General features: G+C 41.3%; 1 protein-coding gene and 1 long non-coding RNA gene across 10 annotated transcripts in view; one reads left to right on the top strand and one right to left on the bottom strand.

The window, feature by feature from the left end:
- The window catches only part of IDO2 (indoleamine 2,3-dioxygenase 2), a 56,921-nt gene that overhangs the window by 18,506 nt on the left and 22,757 nt on the right, over positions 1 to 15,658 (top strand). For 3 of the 4 annotated variants that reach the window (XM_036096268.2, XM_036096271.2, XM_078069586.1), the window contains 4 exons: positions 8,416 to 8,535; positions 10,847 to 10,965; positions 13,138 to 13,152; positions 14,532 to 14,631. In XM_036096268.2, coding sequence (XP_035952161.1) covers positions 8,416 to 8,535; positions 10,847 to 10,965; positions 13,138 to 13,152; positions 14,532 to 14,631 — 354 coding nt within the window. The remainder of the gene's footprint in view (positions 1 to 8,415; positions 8,536 to 10,846; positions 10,966 to 13,137; positions 13,153 to 14,531; positions 14,632 to 15,658) is intronic. The other variant, XM_036096269.2, reaches the window with a different exon arrangement.
- LOC118538370 (uncharacterized) overlaps positions 1 to 15,658 on the bottom strand; it is a 64,930-nt gene that overhangs the window by 46,110 nt on the left and 3,162 nt on the right. The window contains exon 4 of one of the 6 annotated variants that reach the window (XR_004918585.2): positions 11,558 to 12,178. The exons of the other annotated variants lie outside the window; for them this stretch is intronic. This is a non-coding gene — a long non-coding RNA (uncharacterized LOC118538370). Of the gene's footprint in view, positions 1 to 11,557; positions 12,179 to 15,658 lie in introns of those variants that run through there. 6 annotated transcript variants of the gene reach the window in all.

Genomic DNA, 15,658 nt, shown 5'->3' with positions numbered 1-15,658 from the left:
CTGACAGTATCCCACAGTAATAATAAGAAGATGCAACAAGAAAATATAGACTCTGATTCAGGAAGACCTGAGTTTGAATCTTGGTTTTATCATATAGTAGCTATCCAACTTGTAAAGAAATTATTTCACCCCTGTAATTCTGCCTTCTTTTTTACAGAAGGGGAGAAGTTCTGGTTTCATAGAATTGTTGTAAGGGCTAAATGACTTCCTAAGTTCCTGCCATTCAACAGTGTTCAATATATATTTATACTTCCCTCTAGTCTCTTCTCCATGAGCTTTAATCCCACCAGTTTGGAGTGCCATGAGGTTTTAGAGATACAAGAAAGGTTTTCCATTCTCCCAAATTCTCCATCACTGACTTAAATATATTTAATATCTATAAACACTAATGGATTTAAAAGTACTTACTAGATGCCTGCTAAGTGCAGGCACAAGATTGGAAATCCTGTAAGAGATGCAAGAGACTGCCTTCAGTGTTTATGAAGATGGCAAACTAAACCTAAGAATTTATTTTCCTGCTGCATAAAGTCTCTAATATGACCAAAGAAACACAAAAAGAAGAAAAATAGGAAAATATCTTTAAGTGCAGGAAAACAAGAGAAAGTACCAAAGATGGATAAAATTTTAAGAACGTTTGTTTCATATTAAGCAAATTATATCAGAGTGTATGGTACCCATGCAAAGCATTCAACCAAAGCAAATTGAGCCTTTGTAGCCTCCTTCTCCTGTCTCAGATAGCAGAGCATAGAAGCAAGGTGGAGTCAGGAACAATTTGTAGAAGGACAGATTAAGGTTCTATTTGTTAACTACACAGATCTCGGCACCAGGCTTTCCTTAGGCTTTATTTGATTAAACTATCATGAGTGAAGTGAATAACTCATTGAATTGGTGCTTCTCATATGTTAAATATCAGTGAGAAAAGGCCGGGAGTGTACAGCTAACTTCTGGCTACTGAAAACATGGAAGTTCGGGAAAGAGTTTAGTGCAGCTGTGAAAATAATCCCCTGACACTTCTACTGGGTTGAATAGTGTCTCTCCAGAAATTGTCCACTTGGAACCTAGGACTGTGACCTTATTTGGAAATAGGGTCTTGGCAGATGTAATCAAGGTGAGGTCATACTATATTAGGTTGCATTCTAATCCAATATGACTGGTGTCTTTATAAGAAGAAGGAAATGTGGACACAGACACACAGATACACAGAGAAGAACACCATGTGAAGACAGAGGCAAGGGATAGGAGAGATGGATCATCTAAAAGCCAAAGTGTGCCAAGAGTTTCTCGTAATCACCAGAACCTGGGAAGTGGACATGGAATGGAATGTCCCTTAGAAACTTCAGAAGGAACCAACCTTATAAACACCTTAATCTCAGACTTCCATTGCCCAGAATTGTGAGAGAATACAGTTCTACTGTTTTAAGCTTCTGAGTTGGTCTTCATTTGTTGAGGTGGTCCTAGGAAACTATTACAACAGTCGTGACCAGTCTTTACATTTGTAATTACTTATAAAACATCTAACTACATGAAACCACTTTTAAGACTTCACTGGGCACCTGGCAGGCTCAGTAGGTAGAGCATGCAACTCTTCATCTTGGGGTTGTAGTTTCGAGCCCCACATTGGGTGTAGAGATTACTTAAAAAAAAAAAAATCTTAAAAAAAAAAAAAAGACGTCACCAGCACAGGCTGAGACTGAATCAACTGGAAATCAGTCATGAAAAGCAAATATTACGGCTTCCAGGACCATACATGCAGCTACAGACTAAAAAATTGTTCTCTTGAGTCCTTTACTTGGCACAAACAACACAATAATTGGATTTACATTTTTGATCTTAAAGTACCGTCAGGCAAGCCACCTTGCTCTTAGAAAGCCCCAGGAAACCTATCCATATTTTGGTAAAAAACCAACCAACAAACAAACAAAACTTGCTTATTGGTTTAGGCACATCCATCTTATTCCAGAAAGAATCCCCTTTCTCCACTCCACCCCCACAGAACACTACAGGCAACTGACCTGTTCACAGGAAGCTGCACAAGAAAAGACTCAGCAGCATTCTGGGAAAATGATTAAGGGATGCTTTATTTTTTTATTTTTTATTTTTTTAAGGGATGCTTTAATAGCTACTAGTTCTGATAGAACTGACCACCATTCCTGAACATGAATCAATAACACCAAATTACCATATAATATGAAGAGAAGGAATAAATCAAAACACAGTAGGAAGGGACTGGACATTCACAACTAATGGCTCTGATGGGATCAATGTTTTTAAAATTTTAATTAATGTCTCCAGTGTATTACTTCATAAAAATAGGTGAAATTGTGCATAAAAGGAACTAATGGGGGAGCAAAGAAATAAGCAAGCAAAACACTCAATATAAACTCAAATAAATCAGAGAAACATTGGTTATAGAAAAAGGACACACTTTTCATAAAGTGTAAAGCAAAAATTAAAGAAATGCCAACTCTCAGGAAAATAAAGTACATGAAAAGGAGAAATGGATGACCCAAATTCTACTAAATCGAATTTCCCAAAGCAGAGAGGTGTAGGTGGAGAAAAAACAAAGCTTCAAGCATATAAGAACAAAGTTTTTCAGATCTTATGAAAGATTTGAGTATTTTATCAGAAAGACAATGGGGGTGCGGGGGACATATGCAGATATCCTTGTGAAATTTCAAATTTTCTAGAATAAGAAGAAAACTTCTCAAGTTTTAATCAGGAAACAATAAAAAACAAAACTAGTTTACTTATGGAGTAACGGGATTATTTATAATAATAAGTATTAAGAGACAATTTAACACCTTTGAACAACTAAAATTAAAAAAAAAAATTCAGCATTACCAAGTGCTGATGGGGATATGTACCAAAAGAGACACTCATTCATTTTGCTGGTGGGAATGCAAAATATAGTACAGCTACGTTGGAAGATGGTTTGGCAGATTCTTACGAAGTTGAATATAGACTTTCCATAAGACCCAGCAATCACATTCCTAAGTATTTACCCAAGTCAACTGGAAATTGATGTGCGTGGAAAAGCTTGTATGTGACTGTTTATAGCAGCTTTATTCATAATCCCCCAAACTGGAAATACCAGCTTGTCTCTCAACAGGAGAATAGTCAAACTGAGTACGTGGACGGAACGTTTTTATTGCCCCCAAACACAGATTTTGAATTCCTAATCCCCAATGTGATGGGATTAAAGGGTGGGGCTTTGAGGAGGTGATTCAGTCAGGGTTCTCCAGAGAAGCAGAAGCAATAGGATATAGAGAGACATAGAGAAAAAGATTTACTAGGAGGGACGGGCCCACATGACTATGGAGGCTGCAACCTGCAAGTTAGGGGCCGAGGAAAGCTGAGAGCCAAGGAAGCCAACAGTGTACGTCTCAGCCTGAGTCCGAAGGTCCAAGCACCAAGCCCTGAGAGACCAATGTCTCAGCATAAGCAGACAGAAAATTCATCCTTCCTCCACTTTTTTGTTTTATCCAGGCTCTAATGGAATGGATGATGCCCACCCAAATCGCTGAGCGTGATGTTCTTTACTCAGCTTACTGTTCAAATGCGATTCTCTTCCAAAAACACCCCCTCAGAGACATACCCAGAAATAATGTTTTGCCAGTTATCTGGGCATCCCTTAGCCTGGTCAAGTCGACACATTAAACTGACCAACACAGAATGTAACTAGGTCATGAGCATGGAACCTTCATAAAGAGGATTAGTGTGCTTATAAAAGTGGCTCCTGAGTGCTATCTGGCCCTCCTTAGCTATAATGTGAGGTTACAACAGGAAGACAGCTGTATGCAACCCAGAAGAGGACCCTCCCCAGAACCCTGTCATGCTGGCACCCCACCCTGATCTTGCTCTTCCAGCCTCCAAAATTGTAAGAATTAAATGTCCACTGTTTATAAGCTACCTAGTCTGTGGTACTTTGTTATAACATCCCTGACTGGATGAGACACCAAGTTATATCCACACAATGGAATGCTATTCAGTGTCAAAATGTATTTTGCTAAATGAAACATGTCAGACTCAAAAGACCGTATATTGTATAATCCCGTTCAAGTGGCATTCTGGAAAAGACGAAAGTGTAAGGACCAAAAACAGATCAGTGGTTACCAAGAACTGAGGAGGAAGAAGTGGGTGGTTGACTACTGCAGGAGGAGTTTTAGGATGTTAGAACTGTTCTGTGGGGTACTCAGGTGGTGGCAAAACCCATAGAATTGTATATCACAAAGAGAGAATTGTATGCAAATTAAAAAAAAAAATTAACCGGAACTGGGGGGGAATCTTGGGATGGAATGCAGACTATGACAAACGAGCGTAACTGTGTTCCAGATGTATGACAACTTCTCAGGAGGGGGCGGGGAGAAAGGAGCTGACCTAAGCCCTGGTGGGAAACGATGCTGTGGCTGCAATCTGTATGGCCAAACTCAAGAGGAATTGCACAGAATCACTATACTCTAGTTGGGAAACTGGTTTTTCTGGGGGTTGGATGGTGGATGATACTTTGCTGCCAGAGATGAAAGTTATAAATTGGCCAAAGGGGAAGGCTAGAATCAACCTGTGGCCCTGGATTAGAGTTGGAGACATGAGTATAAAGTCATGCTTAGCATTACATATGTGGGTAAATAGATAAACATATGCGGATAAATCAATATTATATGGATATGGATATATGTAATATGTGTGGACACACATGCACACGACACAGTTCCTAGCTTTGTCCCCTGTGAAGACCTAGGAGCGGTGGCTCCCAGGAGCAATGGGCAAGCCCAGTGTCAGGACAAATAACCCTTCTCCAATAAAAAGAACTAGGGCTCCTTGGAGAAAAGGCTGATTATAAACTTGGGACAGGGCAAATACAAGATGAAACATCTTGCACTGCTGGAAAGTAAAGGAATGCTAACAAACAAACACGAAAGGTTGGGACATGTCAAATGGGACACAGAAACCAACCTGAAAGAGCCCCCAGTGGCCCATATAGAACAATATAGCAAGCAAGTAAATAAAGTAGCATTGGGTTATAATCCAAAGTATAAAATAAATATATGTCTGTCTATACTGATATTTTTTAAAGATAATGTATGAATATTAATAAAATTTTAGGAAAAGGTATTTAGAACCCAGATTTTATTAACCATCCATAAGAACTAAAAAAAGTAAATTATCAGTCAAATCAAGAAATAAGAAAATATACTATCCAAGCACTTTGTCTCAAATGTTCAAAAATTATTCTAGCATCCTGAATCTAAATCAGAATAAAGGACTCAGGAAAGATGAAAAATGAGTATTTAAGAAACATCCCCAAACAATGAAATTAATGAAATATATGGTCAATTTTTTGGGGGGGTGTACAGTTAATTCTTAGTAATCACTACTAATGTGTCTGTGAAATAAGAAGGAATTTCTAAAATAATTTGTGCATGCATGTGTGTGTATGGACATAGTATTGTGGCCAAAGTGCATTAACATGATGATGGAGTTAAAATTCTATATTTATTTTTAACAAGATGTTAAAAAAAAAGATGTGGAAGTTGTGAAAGTAAGATAATGTTTAGTTTATCATGCCATGTTACATAGTAAATTAACAAATATATGTATATTTAACAACAGCAAGGTGAGAAGATTTGCCTTATCAGTTATCATGACATAATACAAAACTACAAAAATTAAAATCAGATGATATGGGGCCAGCAATAAACAAAGAGGACCACTGGATTGGCTACTTTTATCATAAACAAAAATAAATTCATTCCAGATGGGTTAAGAATTTATATGTAAAAGACAAAAATTTAAAAGTTATAGAAGAGAATTTAAAAGAATATGTACTTGGACTAAGGAAGATTTCCTAATGACTAAAATTGGGATATTTTTCTGATAGACTTCACTTCATTAAAATAGAACCTGCCTTCATCAAAATAGACCATAAAGAAAATGAAAAGCCAAGCCATAAACTGAAAGATGATGTTATCACATATATAACTGAGAAAAAAATTTGTATCCTGGATATACAAAGTCCTGGAAATAAAACAGAAAGACAAACAACCAAGTTAAAAAAAAAAAAGGTGCAGTAAACATGAACATTTTGCAAAATAGCAAACATGACTGACCAAGTGACGTATGAAAGATGCTAACCTTTATTAATAATCAGGAAAATGAAAATTATAACTGTAATGAGATTGCATTTTACAACTTCTGTATTTACTTTCCATCTTAAAACACAAATATGAAAACAAGTTGATTATTTTTTTTTTAAGATTTATTTATTTATTTGATAGAGAGAGAGAGAGCACAAAGTGGGCAGAGTGGCAGGCAGAGGGAGAGGGAGAAGCAGGCTCTCCGCTGAGCAGGGAGCTGGATGTGGGGCTCAATCCTAGGACCCCCAGGATCATGACCTGAGCCAAAGGCAGCCGCTTAACCGACTGAGCCACCCAGGTGCCCCATAAGTTGATTACTTTAAATTGAGGAAAACATTAAGTTTATGACTCATTCTTCCCCTAACCATTTCATCGTTTTTTGTAGAAAAAACTTCCACTACTAAGAAGAGTATTTGTTGTTGCTGTTTATTTTTTTCTAAATATTTTTTTTTTTCCATTTTTAATTTTTTGTGTTTGCTTGGAAGGGAGAGTCCAGGGACTCTGGAATGTGCAAGAAATTTTCAAGAAAACCTCTAACCAAGAGCCACATTTCCAACTCAGACTTTGTTCCTTTCCCTTAAGGCTGCATTAGAGGTAGCCAAGAGGGGCTTATGGCTATTGAACGTCTGAAATGTGGTTAAGACAAATTGATAAATAAGCCACTCACTGGATTTTGAAGACTTACTATAAAAAGAACACAATATCTCAATATTTTTATACTGACCATGTGTTGATAATATTGTGGATATACTGACATAAAATATGTTATTAAAACGAATTTCATGTTTCTTTTTAGTTTTTTTTTTTATGTCACTGCTAGAAAATTTGAAATTACAAGTGTGGCTCTCATATTTCTATCAGGGAGTGCTAACTTGAGAAAGCAGGACAGTGGTCAGTAGAACTTAAGTAACACCCTGGCTCAGTCCCTCCCAGGTCTGTGACCCAATGCCTACCCTCTCTGACTGTTTTGTCCTGTGGATTTGGGGGGAAGATGGAACACCGTCTGGCGTGGGAAGTTTTTAGCATCCTGCCTAGTAAACACTTTAGTTAGGAGCCTTATAACAAGTACTCAATAACTATTGTTAGAATTTTCAGGCTGCTTCCTGTTGAAATGAAACATTTCAGCAGCCACCACCACCCCCCACCCCACACACACACACACACACACGCAAGCACGGAAGCCTAGAGCACATTGCATTTGCGATTCTATCAGAGCCAATTTTTAGGAGGAATAAACACGCAGCTGCGAGGGGCGGACAGACGCGGAAAGCTGCCCTCTAGCGGAGAGCAGAGGGAGGACTCCGCGAGCTGCCGGGAGGGAGCCCGGGCGGGAGGAGCAGCAGGTCTGAGGCTGCTCGGCGGTGCCTGGAGCTTAAAAGGATACACAAGACGTCCGCCACCACCTTTTGTGGCACTTAAGGACCCCGGAGAGGGGAAGATCTGGATGAGGCTGTGTCTAGATCTGGGGCAGCCATGGGAGGAAGAAGGAGAGCAGAGGTGGGGAGGGGGCGTGCCAGGAAGCTGGAGCTCCTTGTTGGTGTCAACCAAGACAGGCAAGGCTGTTCCAGGCAAAAGTGAGAAACCCATTGTTCTTTAGGCAGGGCTGTCAATAATTAACTTCTGTGAAAGGTGTGGCTTTCATGAGGACGCCATCGGTAAACTTCCAGGTGACACATTTCCACGAGGAAAAGGGCATGGAGAGGTGAAAACACCCAGCCAGGGTCATCGGAAGTGTTCAAACAGGGACTGCACAACCCTTTGGCCCAGCTCGGCTAATGCCCTAATGCCTAGGGATTTGGTCAAATTCCCAACTCCACTGGTTCTCCTTTTACTTCGGAATTAAGCTGAGTCAGGCCCGCTGCGCAGGCTTGTTACCGGGGTTACAGGATGTCAAGGAAGCAGAGCTGCCCTGATAGGTAGGGCTATAAAAGTTGCCAAGGTACGCTCCGTGAAGTAAACGATCCCGGTCTCGGGAATTCATTACACGAGAACGCTCTAACCAATCTGTCAGTTCGGTGGAGGCGACCAGTGGCTGGCACAACCACGGGGGCCATAAGGGAGCTTGAGTGGAGTGGTTCGGTACATCCCGAACAATGTTGCCCGGAATCCCTCCGTACTGCAGGGTCCTCAGGTCAGGGGAGAATGGGTGTGCACGGAGGCTCTTCGTTCCTCCACAAAAATATAACCTGTTCCCTACACCTGATGAGCCCTTCCAGTCAGAGAACCCCTGTGCCCATCCTCAGCCCTGCAGTTGATAATGTGTGCATATTGTCTTGAACAGATGCCCCTGCTGAACTGCCAGTTCCTCAAGAGTTACCGGGAACAGCGCCTGGCCCACTTGGTCCTGAGCTTCATGACCATGGGCTACGTCTGGCAGAGAGGAGAGACACAGCCGGAAGAGGTACGGGGCAAGTAGGTGCCCGCCTTGCAGTCCGGCAGGTCGGCTGTTCCTGGAATGCGCTCCCTGCTTGGCCCCCCGCTGTTTTTCTGGAAGATAGGTCCTTTCTTGTTCTTTTCTCTGGCTATCCATTGAAGGAAGGGCAAGTGGCCCACTTCAATGAAAGAATTTTTTTCCCTAAGAAGGTATTTTTTTTTTTTTTTTTTTAGAACTTGTAGCCATTTCTCCCTTTCATTAGCTTTCACATCTGTTTTCTTTCTGGCAATAATGCTTCAAGATGCATTTGAAAGCAAGAACTGAGGTCTCATAAAATACTTAATGATAGCTTACCTTTTACCGCATTTTGTCTGCCTCTGCACATACATTATCTCTTGATTTTCACAATCCCATAAAGTAAGTAAAACTCCACTATGCCCATTTTACAGATAGCTGAGGACTACAGAAGATAAAGTCCTTGTCTGAGGTCAAAGAGCAAGTCAGTGTAAAATTCAAGGCCATGCTCAGACCTTCTGATTCACCAATGCAAACTTCTTTCCCTAGAGGCACTCCTTGACATTAACAAGATTAATTTTAAATTTTTAATACTCCTTTCTTTCTACTGATTATTGGTCTCTTAATAATGTATTTAAATCTCTTCTGAATCTTGACTTAACGTTTTATGGTTTCAACTTGAACCTTGCAAGGTGAAGTCTCTGAGTTCCACTGACGGCAGTAGTAAAAAGCACTACTCCCTTTCATTTTGCAGAAGTGTCCCTTTTCCAGGAATCAGAGTTTACATTGTTTCAGTACTTCATGTTCACTGAGCAGCCCCAGCCTATTTGGTTTGCTTGATTGATTCTGCCTCTTTTCTTCCAAGTAAACACGGGAAACTCCCATGGGAAAAGGAAGGGAGGTTGAGAAAGGAGAGAGGAGGAAAGTATAGAGTTGCTTCAGAGTTTTTAAATGTTAGGACATCTTATTTTTAAAAATTGTGTGCCTGATATAAGAAAGTATGGAATCTAGGTACATACCAACCATCCCACTGGGCTCCCCTCCCCCTTGGGTTCTCCAAACCATAATCCTAGATGGGGGAAGGAGTGGAGTGAAGAAGGCTGACAGGAGAGGGAGTCTCTAACGAGGTGTGTCCATTCACTTCCAGGCGAACAGGAAACCCCTGGCCATGGCCTCAGATCATCCCTGACTTTCTCTGCGTCTCATCTTTTAACTTTTCGCTGAAATAGACACTGCCCTTCTGCACTGCCCTCCTCATGCCCTGATTCCCAAGGAAAGCTAAACTTCAGTTTGAATTTTAAGACTCTTTAAAGTTCTTTATTGTTTTCCACCTAAAAAACAGTTCTGTTCTGTCCCAAGTCTAATCTAAAAATCTAAGGGAAAGCAAAGGCAGAAGTGGGGCTCTTTTAATAGATACTTTTATCTTAGGGGGAAATAAAAATGGAAGTGGGAGATAGGGAGCATGAGAATGTTCTTTTGGATCCAAACTAATTTAGCCTTGTCCGCAAATAAGAGACCCCTTCTGGTCTCCCATAGATCTGAATAGTTTTTCTAGACTTGTGGGCAGATGAGTCTCTTTGGAATGGTCCTCAGATAACTTAGGGGTTGAAAGGGAACTGTCTTGAGGTCACTTACTTGAAGGTATTATTGGGTTTGACTTATGAAGTGATGGACAGAGTTGGCTGCCACACAGGATGAAGTGTTCTATCCTCCCCATTCCTCTTCCTGAGTGACACATAAACACACACACACACGTACGTGTGTACATACATACCCACATGTGTAAATATGCTTGTGTTCTTATACACACAGATATATCAACATATTTATGTAGCTGTCTCTGTCTATAGATAAGTAGATAGAGATAGAGATTTTTTTCCCACTACGCATCAACCCAGTTCATGTTCAAACATTTGGTCAAACATTTGATGCCCTTCTTTGTAGTCAATTTTCAGAGATCATTTTATGCTATATCTGTATGTATGTGCTCCAGCTTTGTAATATTATTATATATTTCAGCTTGTACTTATAAACGATATATCCACTAGATTGTAAACAAAAAAAAAATATGAAAGTGAGGTGTGTATTTATGGATCACTCAGATAATATCAGTTTTATTGCCCAGGTCATTTCTCTACCACAGGATTGCCGGAATAGAGGGCAACCATGACTACTTCCTCTGTGGCATTCTTTCAAGAATATACTAATCGTATATTCTATCATATCGTATTGTATCACAGTCATATGTATCTGGATTTATCTATCTGCCGTATATTCTATCTATCGTATCATGATCGTATATATCTGGATTTATATCTAAAAGGTTCTGCCAAGAAATCTTGCCCTTCCCCTTGTTGAGGTCTCCAGAAACTTGGGGCTCCCTCCTATCCTGGTCCACTCAGACCTGGTGCTGACAAACTGGACCCCTAGGGATCCAGAAAGGTAAGATGCAGAGTGAGTGCTTTGGATGTGAACAGACTGAAACTGAGTAGAGGGCAGCCCTGTGACTTTTACTCTTCCTACAGTAAAGGCCCTGGGTTTTTCAGCCACTTGCAATTAGAGATGTTCATATTTATTATCTACTTTATGGTTGCAAAGCAGGATCAACCTGAACACAAGTTCAAAAATCACAGTTCCCAGCAGTTTCACTCTGAATACATTGGTACAGGCTACATTTTTCTTGTTTGCTTGTTTGCTTCCACATCTGATCTCAACTTGACCTTCAAGCTCCTGCATGATTAGACTTCGCTCATTCTTTCTCATCAAATTATCTCCTGTGCCCTAACACGCCCTCCATTCATGTCAAATTAGGACCAGTGACTTCAGTAAGTGATCATGATGTAACGATCATAAATGAATGATTATGGGTGAATTAGGCATAGGGCTCTAGATAAGCTGGATTGAGAATTTGATGAATAATGCCATCTCTTCTGCCTAGTTGGCATCAATCCTCTGAAAGCTGGGCTGGGAATGTAGGTAGGCAGTAGTCTAAAGAAGTAGCAAGAGTTTTTTTAACAATCAATAGTCAGAATGGGTGGAAGAGAGGAAGTATTTAATTTCCCTTTGAACTTTATTATCACAGCCAAATTTATTTCAGGCTATAGATGCAAGAGATAGTGCTTCGTGACTTCATAAAATAGCTAAAGGGACATTTAGGTTAGATGTGAGGAGGAACTTCCTCAGCATGAGGTTTGTGGGTAACCACAGGATTTCAGAGATGATGGGAATCTGTTCTAGAGGATTAAACACTTAACAGACAATATAACTTTCTGGACTAATTTGTGTGGCCCTTGGAAGAAGTGAGGTCATCTCATCTCTCTAAGGAGCTCTGAGCTCTGGGAGGATACATTTTCCATAATTATTAATAATGATCTTTGACCAATTCTGCTTTCATAACAAAATTGATGACCAATATTCTCATAAAAAGCTGCTAAATCTGGCTCAGAGTTTTGACAGAAAAAAATAATAAATATATGTGTAGAAATGATTCTGGTCGGGGTGCCTAGGCGGTTCAGTGGGTTAAGCGTCTGCCTTCGGCTCAGGTCATGATCCCAGGGTCCTCGGATCGAGCCCCGCATCGGGCTCCCTGCTCAGTGGGGAGCCTGCTTCTCCTTCTCCCTCTGCAGCTCCCCCTGCTTGTGCACTCTCTTTCTCTCTGACAAATAAATAAATAAAATCTGTAAGATAAAAAAAATAAACCTCATGCAAGCAAGTTTATTACCACATTTAAAAAAAATTCAGACTTCTACAAAAAAAAAAATCAGGAAGTAGCTTGGTGAGGGGATGAAACTTGACCTAGGTACATGCTAAAGGCGAGTAAGAGTAGAAGAGTTACAACAGAAACGTGGGTTTGTGGCAATTACAAACATATAAAAGGAAGACGATAATTTATGATGCTGGCCACAGGCTAAATGTTCTGGGGCTCGTGTATGAGCTGAGATTTAGCTCCCTCTTTGTCACACAGTGGCTTGCAGGAGAGGAAAACTTCTCCCTCTTCCCTTCTAGTTTCTTTGGCTGGTCTGATAATTAACTTGACGTAAGAGAGATTAATAAGAGAAAAACGAATTTAATTTTGTGCATACAGGAGCCCATAAAAATCTGAGACTCAAACAAGTGACCAAAACAAGCAGCTTCTATACCTTTTACACAAGAAAGCAATACATTTGGGAAGGATTGATAAGACAAAGGGGTTTGGGCTTGGGGTAGCAAATTAGGGAAGAAGTAATAAGACGTGTTTACTCAGGCTTCTCAGCCCTAAATTCCCTATTGCAGGTGATAAGGGCACTTTCTATTCTCCTGGTTCAGGAGGGTACCTTTCATGTAGCAGATTTATTTCCTGCTTTCAGGGGAGCTAAGGTCAGAGTGTCCTTCTTGTACCAGCTCTTTCTTAAGTAATGTTAGTTTAAATGATGAGTGTGCCAAAGCAGTGCATTTTGGGGTGGCAGATTCTGCTCACAGTGTAGTCACTACCTGTGACATCCAAAGTGTGCATGGGTATGTGTGTGCACACAAATGTGCATGCCTGTGTATATGTGACTGCAAAAGGCATATCTGGCTTACAAACTGATTTGTTCTTTTATTTTCTTTTTCTCTTTGTGGTTGTCAATACTGAAGACCCTTAGAAATTGGGTAAGTTCTCCGAAGTCCTTCACTCACTTTAGAATCCATGTGAACTCAAAGCTTACAATAAATAAAAGAGAAAGGCATACCAATTTTTATGTATGGTATATAAACTATCTAAAAATGCCCGAAAAAAGACTAGAAGGACATGTGCCAAAAATTAACAGTGCAAAAGTTAACAGTGGTGCCCTGCTTTGTAAGGATTAGGGGATTCATTTTCTTTACTATGTTTTCCAATCTGTGCATAAGGCAACAAGTAAAGTGCAATGCAAAAAAAAAAAAAAAAAAAACTTTACCAAGTTTCTAATTCTCTGTGATTCTTTGAAGTCTGATGATCTGAAAAAGATCTCTGGTCTCACCATAAGGTCTATGAACGGCCCAACTGCAGGCAGCGGTTGCTCCAGCTACAAAAGAATCCCTTTGCAATGTCTTGTTTTACACGGACTGGCGCTCGTGGGGCAGGCCTGCTCCAGACATCCTCAGTCTCCTCTTTCCCCAGCGAGCAAAATTACCCTCTAAAGGAGCCAAACCTCAGCTCAGGAGGGGGTTCAGTATAAAAGTTGTAGCTCAGAAGATGGAGGGTGGAAAGGCGAAGACACCACCTTCCACGCTATTGTCTCTGCTGGCACAATGGAGTTCCGGACCTATTTTTCTTTTGCGTTTGTTTTTCATCTCTCGTCGTGCGTAAGATGTTAGAGGCAGAAGTGACTTATGGAGTGAAGTTCTCGGTTTTATAGACTGGATCGACGTCTGGGATATTTGCATCCATATGATAACTGGTGATTTAAAATCGATCCCTGTTTAACAGTCTTCCTGCTGTCATTCTACTATAGTACAGCACTTGGGGGAAAAAAATAAATCACTGATGAGAAAGAGCACTAGTCTGAGTTATGAGATATTCCTGCCCTGGTCCTGGGACTCATCAGCTGCATGGGGAAACCACTGTGCTTCTCTGGGCCATAGTTTCATGTCTAAAAGAGGAGCATGGAATTAGCTATGGCCTGTGGTCACTACGACTCCGAGACTCTGCTCCTGACAGGAATGGTGTGACGGGCCCCAGGTGGAGAATCAGCAGGGCCTGCCCACTTATGCTTCAGCTGATCCCCTGGGGAAACGGGCGAGGACCATCAGGGCCATGCTAGACTTTGAGAGTCTTCAGGTCCCGTGAACGGGGGCTGGAATAGATCTGCTCTCTCTCTCTCTCTCTCTTTTTTTTTTTGGAATATGGCTGGAGGCGGAGGCTCCTCCCCAGGGCAGTCCTGCGGAGCCGAGAGGGTTTCTTTCAGAGTCCACTTGCTCTCATGGTTGTCTCACTCTGAGGTGGCCTGGGGGCTGTGCGCCTCGTGGTGTCCAAGCCTCGCTAACCATGTGGTCGTTTCCTTCCCAAGGAACTTGGACCTCATTGTCTCATTTCCTGGGGGAGAGAGCCTGCGTGGCTTTATACTGGTGACTGTTTTGGTGGAGAAGGCAGCAGTGCCTGGGATTAAGGTATTGTCTTCACAGAACTTTTTTTTTTTTCCTAAATGAGAAATTAGTGTGAGCTTTACTTCCCACCAAGTCCCTCTCCCTGTGGTGAACTAATCAATATAGATGGACAGGCTTTGTCCTGCTTGGTTTATGTCTGAGCTCTAGCCCACAGAGATCTCTGCCGTTCCTCAACGACCGTAAAACTTGGAATGACCATTTGTCCACTCAACAGACTAGCTTAGTTCTAAGCAATGGATGTCTCTGGGGGAACAAAACAGACACTGCTCTGGCCTCCACAGAAGCTCACCGTCCAGTGGAGCAAGATGGGCCGATATATAGGGTAACAAGAAAAAAAAGCAGTGTTTCATGAAAAGACATCTAAAACCTAATCCAGACTTGCAGGGTCAGGCAAAGGGAAATGAGAGCTGGAGTTAACATCCTCGTGATGTACAGGAATTAATCAGGGGGTGGGAATGGGGGGTGGGGAGTGGTATTCCTGGCCCAGAGAACTGTTATGCAAAGCTTCAGAGGACAATGAATCATCATGGAGATTCCCTAGCCCTGGGGGGGGGGGGTGGTTGCAAACTTGAATTCCTTCAGGGGTCAGGTGGGTACAGAGAGGTCAGGTGTAAGACAAAAGAAGGTGGAGTGGCAGGTGATCAGCTAGAGATTGTGTGCCTTATTTAAGTGAGATATTTAAGTGAGATTTGTGTCTTTCCTCACTCACTGCCTACCCTGTTAAGCATACTTTGAGTGCTCACTGTGTCCTCAGTAGAGTGACCAGATTGTGGTACAATTATTTTAGCACCCCTCTTTCCCTCTCAAAAGTGAAACTATATGGCTACTCTACTTCTCATTCCTGTGTTTAGTTCATTGAAAGATACGGAGTAAAGTATTGGTCTTCCAAATATAGCTTACATAAGGTGGAGACTGCTGGAGACAAGGAAGGCTTCCTGGTGGAGGGGGCTCTGAAGCTAAGGGATCTACAGAATCTGTCCGATTTTATGTACAGCAGAGCTCAGGAGTGAGGGTGCCCCAGTTCAAGATC

The sequence above is a fragment of the Halichoerus grypus genome, chromosome 3 (assembly GCF_964656455.1).
Source record: "Halichoerus grypus chromosome 3, mHalGry1.hap1.1, whole genome shotgun sequence".
NCBI lineage: Eukaryota > Metazoa > Chordata > Mammalia > Carnivora > Phocidae > Halichoerus > Halichoerus grypus.
Note: the sequence above shows the minus strand (reverse complement) of the source record. Positions and strands in the feature narration are given on the sequence as shown.